The sequence below is a fragment of the Protobothrops mucrosquamatus genome, unplaced genomic scaffold, assembly GCF_001527695.2.
Source record: "Protobothrops mucrosquamatus isolate PMUCROS unplaced genomic scaffold, P.Mucros_1.0 scaffold1985, whole genome shotgun sequence".
Lineage (NCBI taxonomy): Eukaryota > Metazoa > Chordata > Lepidosauria > Squamata > Viperidae > Protobothrops > Protobothrops mucrosquamatus.
Genome location: NW_015388101.1, coordinates 72,947 through 80,647, shown reverse-complemented (window position 1 = coordinate 80,647; position 7,701 = coordinate 72,947). Strand labels below are relative to the sequence as shown.

General features: G+C 51.7%; 1 protein-coding gene across 1 annotated transcript in view; it reads left to right on the top strand.

Moving 5' to 3' along the window:
• Positions 1-540: 540 nt before the first annotated feature.
• LOC114923123 (kinesin-like protein KIFC3) overlaps positions 541-7,701 on the top strand; it is a 27,103-nt gene continuing 19,942 nt past the window's right edge. The window contains exons 1-7 of the mRNA XM_029285641.1: positions 541-772; positions 1,568-1,755; positions 2,246-2,501; positions 3,300-3,487; positions 5,059-5,124; positions 6,181-6,318; positions 7,271-7,468. Of these exons, the coding sequence (XP_029141474.1) occupies positions 541-772; positions 1,568-1,755; positions 2,246-2,501; positions 3,300-3,487; positions 5,059-5,124; positions 6,181-6,318; positions 7,271-7,468 (1,266 nt within the window). The remainder of the gene's footprint in view (positions 773-1,567; positions 1,756-2,245; positions 2,502-3,299; positions 3,488-5,058; positions 5,125-6,180; positions 6,319-7,270; positions 7,469-7,701) is intronic.

Sequence of the window (7,701 nt, the reverse complement as noted above, 5' to 3'; positions counted from 1 at the left end):
AGCCAGCTGGGTGACTTTGGGACAATCACCAGGAGACACGGAATTCTAGTCTGGCTTTAAGTACAACAGCCAGCTGGGTGACTTTGGGCCAATTGCCAGGAGACTGGGAATTCTAGTTAAGCCTTAAGTACAATTGCCAGCTGGGTGACTTTGGGACAATTGCCAGGAGACTGGGAATTCTAGTCTGCCTTAAGTACAATAGCCAGCTGGGTGACTTTGAGCCAGTCACCAGGAGATGGGGAATTCTAGTCCTGCCTTAGGCATGAAAGCCAGCTGGGTGACTTTGGAACAATCGCCAGGAGACTGGGAATTCTAGTCTGGCTTTAAGTACAACAGCCAGCTGGGTGACTTTGGGACAATCGCCAGGAGATGGGGAATTCTAGTCCTGCCTTAGGCATGAAAGCCGGCTGGGAGACTAGGGAGAACTAGCCTGCCGTTGTTCACCCTGTGGCTAACCTTGCTCTCCCCTCTTCCCACCTGCCCACGGGACCCCCATCCCCCCCTCTCCCCACGCAGCCCCCGGAGTCCCCCCTGGTGCAAATGATGCTGCAGCTGTTCTCCTTCCTGGAGCGCTACACCCAGTTGCAGCAGCTGCAGGAGAAGGCTGGCGAGTATCGTTCGCGCCTGCACTGGGAGGAGAGCCGTTGGCGCCGGCAGAAGCGGGCTCTGAAGAGGGCCTGCCAGCAGCGGGTGACGGACAAGCTCGGCGTGATCCAGAGCCTGGAAGCCATCATCCTGGAGCAGCAGGGCCTCCTGGAGAAGATGCAAGCAGGTGAGGTACCCCTTGATTAGGATCCATTCGAAAAGCCAACACAATCCTTGGTTCCATTAACAGAGGGAGAGAATCAAGATCAGGTGAAGTGTTAATACCACTTTACAAAGCCTTGGTAAGGCCACACTTGGAATACGGCATCCAGTTTTGGTCACCACGATGTAAAAAAGATGTTGAGACTCTAGAAAGAGGGCAGAGAAGAGCAACAAAGAGGATCAGGGGACTGGAGGCTAAAACATATAAGGAACGGTTGCAGGAATTGGGAATGTCTAGTTTAAGGAAGAGAAGGACGAGGAGGGACAGGATAGCAGTCTTCCAGTATCTCAGGGGCTGCCACAAAGAAGAGGGAGTCAAGCTATTTTCCAAAGCGCCTGAAGGCAGGAAAAGAAGCCACAACGGATGAAAACTTAATCAAGGAGAGAAGCAACCTGGAACTAAGGGGAAACTTCCTGACAGAACAATTAACCAACTTGCCTCCAGAAGTTGTGAATGCTGCAACACTGGAGCTTTTCAAGAAGAGACTGGATAGCCATTTGTCTGAAACGGTCTAGGGTTGGACTAGAAGGGGGTTGGACTAGATGACCTCCAAGGCCCCTTCCAATTCTGTGATTATCTTTCTCCGAGGTGCCTTCCAGAGGGGCTGGCCTTCCTCCAGATCCTGGGGAGGGGGAGACGGAGGGCCCTCGGTGGGGGGCATTGCGTGGTCCACACAAGACTTCCAGGCTAAGCTTTGGCCACCTAGGCAGGACCCCTCCCATTCCCAGGTCCCCCCTGCCATCCTTCTCCTCCCGCCAGGTTCGAAGCTGCCCTCCAGTGGCCAACTCTGCCCCGTGGCCCCCGGGGGCCTGCACCAGCTGGTGGAGTCCCTCAGCGCCCTCCAGGGGGAGAGGAGCCGCCTGGCCGAGGAGGTGACGGGTCTCCAGCAGCGGGTCGAAGAACGAGAGAGGGAGAAGCAGCAGCTGGCCAGAACCTTCCACCACCAGGTGAGACCCCCACCCTTCCTGTGGCTGCTGGATCAGAGCCCTGCAAACCCCCCCCCCCCCAGCCAAGTGCTGTCTATTGTGCTGGAGCAGAGGGTCAGACTAGATGATCTCCCAAGACCCCTCCCAAAGGGTTATTNCAGGAGACTGGGAATTCTAGTCTGCCTTAAGTACAATAGCCAGCTGGGTGACTTTGGGACAATCACCAGGAGACTGGGAATTCTAGTTAAGCTTTAAGTACAATTGCCAGCTGGGTGACTTTGGGACAATCGACAGGAGACTGGGAATTCTAGTCCTGCCTTAAGTACAATAGCCAGCTGGGTGACTTTGGGCCAGTCACCAGGAGATGGGGAATTCTAGTCCTGCCTTAGGCATGAAAGCCGGCTGGGATACTAGGGAGAACTAGCCTGCCGTTGTTCACCCTGTGGCTAACCTTGCTCTCCCCTCTTCCCACCTGCCCACGGGACCCCCATCCCCCCCTCTCCCCACGCAGCCCCCGGAGTCGCCCCTGGTGCAAATGATGCTGCAGCTGTTCTCCTTCCTGGAGCGCTACACCCAGTTGCAGCAGCTGCAGGAGAAGGCTGGCGAGTATCGTTCGCGCCTGCACTGGGAGGAGAGCCGTTGGCGCCGGCAGAAGCGGGCTCTGAAGAGGGCCTGCCAGCAGCGGGTGACGGACAAGCTCGGCGTGATCCAGAGCCTGGAAGCCATCATCCTGGAGCAGCAGGGCCTCCTGGAGAAGATGCAAGCAGGTGAGGTACCCCTTGATTAGGATCCATTCGAAAAGCCAACACTATCCTTGGTTCCATTAACAGAGGGATAGACTCAAGATCACGTGAAGTGTTAATACCACTTTACAAGGCCTTGGTAAGGCCACACTTGGAATACTCCATCCAGTTTTGGTCACCACGATGTAAAAAAGAGGTTGAGACTCTAGAATGAGTACAGAGAAGAGCAGCAGAGATGATCAGGGGACTGGAGGCTAAAACATACAAGGAACGGTTGCTGGAATTGGGTCTGTCCAGTTTAATGAAGAGAAGGACGAGGGGGGACATGATAGCAGTCTTCCAGTATCTCAGGGGCTGCCCCAAAGAAGAGGGAGTCAAGCTGTTCTCCAAAGCGCCTGAAGGCAGGACGAGAAGCAACGGATGGAAACTGATCAAGGAGAGAAGCAACCTAGAACTAAGGAGAAACTTCCTGACAGTGTGAACAATTAACCAGTGGAACTCCTTGCCTCCAGAAGCGGTGAATGCTCCAACACTGGAAGTTTTTAAGAAGAGACTGGACAGCCATTTGTCTGAAACGGTCCTGCCTGAGCAGGGGGTTGGACTAGATGACCTCCAAGGTCCCTTCCAATTCTGTTATTATCTTTCTCCGAGGTGCCTTCCGGAGGGGCTGGCCTTCCTCCAGATCCTGGGGAGGGGGAGCTGGAGGGCCCTCAGTGGGGGGCATTGCGTGGTCCACACAAGACTTCCAGGCTAAGCTTTGGCCACCTAGGCAGGACCCCTCCCATTCCCACGTCCCCCCTGCCATCCTTCTCCTCCCGCCAGGTTCGAAGCTCCCCTCCAGTGGCCTGCTCTGCCCCGTGGCCCCCGGGGGCCTGCACCAGCTGGTGGAGTCCCTCAGCGCCCTCCAGGGGGAGAGGAGCCGCCTGGCCGAGGAGGTGATGGGTCTCCAGCAGCGGGTCGAAGAACGAGAGAGGGAGAAGCAGCAGCTGGCCAGAAGCTTCCACCACCAGGTGAGACCCCCACCCTTCCTGTGGCTGCTGGATCAGAGCCCTGCAAACCCCCCCCCCAGCCAAGTGCTGTCTATTGTGCTGGAGCAGAGGGTCAGACTAGATGATCTCCCAAGACCCCTCCCAAAGGGTTATTCCGTTACAGGTAACCCTTGACTTGCGGTCACAGCCGGGCCCAAAATTTAGGTTGCTAAGTGAGACAAGTGAGTTTTGCCCCATTTTACGACTTTTCCCGCCAGAGTCCTTAAGCGAATCGGTGCAATTGTTAGGTTAGTAACACCGTCGCTAAGTGAATCCGGCTTCCCCATTTCACTTTGCTGATCAGAGGATCGCAAAGGGGGAAATCACGTGATCCCGGGACACTGCCGCCGTCATAAGTACGGGTCAGTTTGCCAAGCGCCTGAATTCTTTCTTTTTTTTGTAATATTTTATTGGTTTTTCAATTTTACATTTGAGTATTCAAAAAGCAACGTGGTGGGGGGGGTTAATCAATAATTCAATAACAAAGTCTTTAGTACAAATCTTTGGTTACATCACCAAATATTTCTTCTCTTTTCCCCTTAACGTTTACTATCTCTTTTTCAAGCTGGTACGTTTCTGATTGTCTCAGCTCAATGAAAACATCATTATTACATTGATCGATACATTTTTAGCTTATACATATATTAATTACATATCATAAAACACTCCTGTTATTAATTTTTACCTAATTTTTAGTTTCTCATCAATATTCCAATTAACCTTTGCTATTCATAATTTTCAAGCTTTGGGTAACCAAAGGAGAGAAGCAACCTAGAACTAAGGAGAAACTTCCTGACAGTGAGAACAATTAACCAGTGGAACCACCTGCCTCCAGAAGCGGTGAATGCTCCAACACTGGAAGTTTTTAAGGAGAGACTGGACAGCCATTTGTCTGAAATGGTGTAGGGTTTCCTGCCTGAGCTGGGGGTTGGAATAAATGACCTCCAAGGTCCCTTCCAACTTTATTATTACTACTACTACTACTACTACTACTACTACTACTACTGCTACTACTACTGTTGTTGTTGTTGTTGTTATTATTATTATTATTATTATTATTATTAAAGTTTCCCTTATCTCATTTCATAACAAACTATAATATCCAAAATACACAATTTTACCTAATTAAATGTCATCTTGTTCTATTTCCTAAAAATTTTCTATTTCCCACCATAATAAATCATCTACTTAATAATAGATTATCCCCTTAGATAGATCAATATACAGGCAATGTATGTTGCTTGTATATTGCGCCCGAATTCTGATCCCGCGAGGGTGCTGCGACGGTCGTCAATGTGAAAAAAAACAGTCCTGTGTCCCTTTTTTCAGTGCCGTTGTAACTTTGAACAGTCACTAAATGAACTGTTGTAAAGTGAGGACCGTCTGTATTTGATCATCCCTTCTGTCGGGGAAGATCTTTCGAGGGCCGCTTGGGGGTTGCATGGAGAAGTGGGGGGCTGGGGGCGCTTGGGTGGCCCCAAACCAGGCACCCAAAGAATTTGAGGCGGGGGGCTTGAATGGGGGTGACTGGCCGGGGGCTTCTTTCCTGGCAGATCCGAGGCCTGAAGCAGCAGATCCAAACACAGGAGGAGGAACGGGAGCAGATCCGTCTGGGCATGGTGAGCAACGTGCCCCTCGCTACAGGCAGGGAGGCCAATGGGAAACGGGGACCATGGGGGTGGGGTGGGGAGGGTCCCAGCAGGTGCTGGAATGGGGGAGAAAATGTGGGGTTTCTTCCCCAAGACAAACAGGCCGAGGCTCATGAAGGGAACTGGTGAATCGTGAACTCATGATGAAGGAGAGAAGCAACCTGGAATTAAGGAGAAATTTCCTAAGAGTGAGGACAATCAACCAGTGGAACAGCTGGCCACCAGAAGTTGTGGGTGCTCCATCGCTGGAGGCTTTTAAGAAGAGACTGGACAGCCATTTGTCTGGAATGGTCTAGAGCAGGGGTAGGCCACCTTGGCTCTTTTATGACTCGTGGACTTCAACTCCCAGAATTCCTGAGCCAGCCATGCTGAGGGGAAAGGGAGAGGTTTCCAAGCTGAGCCAGGCTGGCTCAGGAATTCTGGGAGTTGAAGTCCACGAGTCATAAAGTGGCCTAGGCCTAGACCAGGGGTAGGCAACCTGGGCTCTTTTATTACTCATGGACTTCAACTCCCAGAATTCCTGAGCCAGCACGCTGAGGGGGAAGGGAGAGGTTTCCAAGCTGAGCCATGCTGGCTCAGGAATTCTGGGAGTTGAAGTCCACGAGTCATAAAAGAGCCAAGGTTGCCTACCCCTGCTCTAAAGTCTGCTGCTTGAGCAGGGGGTTGGACTAGACGACCTTCAGGGTCCCTTCCAACGTTGTGGGTACTCCATCATTGGAGGTTTTTAAGAAAAGACTGGACAGCCACCTATCAGTGCTGGAGCAGTGGGTTGGACTAGAATGAGTCCCCAACTCCCCATCCACGGACCAGCACCGGTCCACAGCCTGCCAGCAACCGGGTCACGGAAACAAACGCCTCTTCCGTGGGATGCAGGCGATGGGTGAAACCAGGCCCCCTCCGGTCCGCGAAAAAACTTTCTCCATGGAACCGGTCCCTGGTGCCCAACAGGTTGGGGGCCGCTGGACTAGATGACCTCCAAGGTCCCTTCCGGCACTCTCCTTGATTGAACGTCTCTTTGGCCCCCAGGGTGTGACGGACTCGGAGAAGCGGATCCACAACCTGACGATGGAGAACGAAGGCCTGAAGCAGAGTCTGCAGCTCTCCCAGGGGCTCCTTCAGCAGGCGGCTGCCCTCTCTGCCCAGCCCTCCACTGGGATGACCATGGTGAGTCCCTCCCCTGCCCCCTGGTAAGGGCCAGCCCAGGGGCCCCAATCCGGCCTGGGGGCCCATAACCTCTTAAGGGTGGGCTTAAATTCACATTCATCTATCTGAGACAGTATAGATGTTCCTACTTGAGCAGGGGGCTGGACTAGAAGACCTCAAAGGTCCCTTCCAGCTCTATTCTATTCTATTCTATTCTATTCTATTCTATTCTATTCTATTCTATTCTATCCATTTTCTATTCTATTCTATTATTATTCTATTCTATTCTATATTCTATTCTATATTCTATTCTATTCTATTCTATTATTATTCTATTCTATTCTATTCTATTCTATTCTATTCTATATTCTATTCTATATTCTATTCTATTCTATTATTCTATTCTATTCTATTCTATATTCTATTCTATATTCTATTCTATTCTATTCTACTCTATTCTATTATTATTCTATTCTATTCTATATTCTATTCTATATTCTATTCTATTCTATTCTACTCTATTCTATTATTATTCTATTCTATTCTATTCTATTCTATTCTATTCTATTCTATTCAAATGGGGCTGGGGGAAGGTCAGGTCATCTCTGTGGAAAAGCGTCTTCGGAAGGGCGGAAATTCCCAGTCCTGCCCCAGTGAGTTGCGAGGGCAGCAGTACCACAGTGCATGGTGCCTCTGAGCATGTGAAGAGACACAGACACACTCTGCTCTGCCATCAGACAAAGCGTTGAGCTGATTTGGCCGGGAAAGGGGGCACCGGAGTTCAAAGGGGCTGGGGACTCCTCTGGGATGGGGGTCACCACGTCTTGGAATCTGCTCCTCCCCCTCCCCAAATTCCGCATGCAGCAGCATATAGGTGCGTGTAGGCGTGAGTTGATTCTTGCTGCTTGCCATGTGCTTTTTCACACTTTTTGCCCCATGCTGAGCAAATAAAAACTCTCGGCGCTGCTTGCAGGAGAACGAGGCTCTTCGCAGCCAGGTCCTGCAGCTGGAGGCCAGCCTGCAGCAGAAGGTGGAGGAGCTGATGTACCTGGAGGAGCGCCTGGACCGGCTGCAGGGCCTCCGGGAGGGAGAGGTGCGTCAGCTGGAGAAGCAGCTGTGTGGGCTTCAGCTCCCCAGGGAGGGTCTAAAGAGCCCCCCTCCTGCGGTCCAGGTGAGTGTGGCCGGGGGCCCTTCGTGGCCCTAGATGTGAGCCCCCTTCTCTGCATGGAAATATGTGGGAGGGGGGGCTGGTGGCAGCAGGCTCTACCTCCACAAAGTGCTCTTGGCCTAGGTGGAGACCGGCTCTGGGCCCGTGGTCTACTGTCAGATCTTCAGCCCCTGACGTGTTTTATTTGCCTCTTCAACTTTCTCTTGGATGGATGGATGATAGATCGATCGATCGAT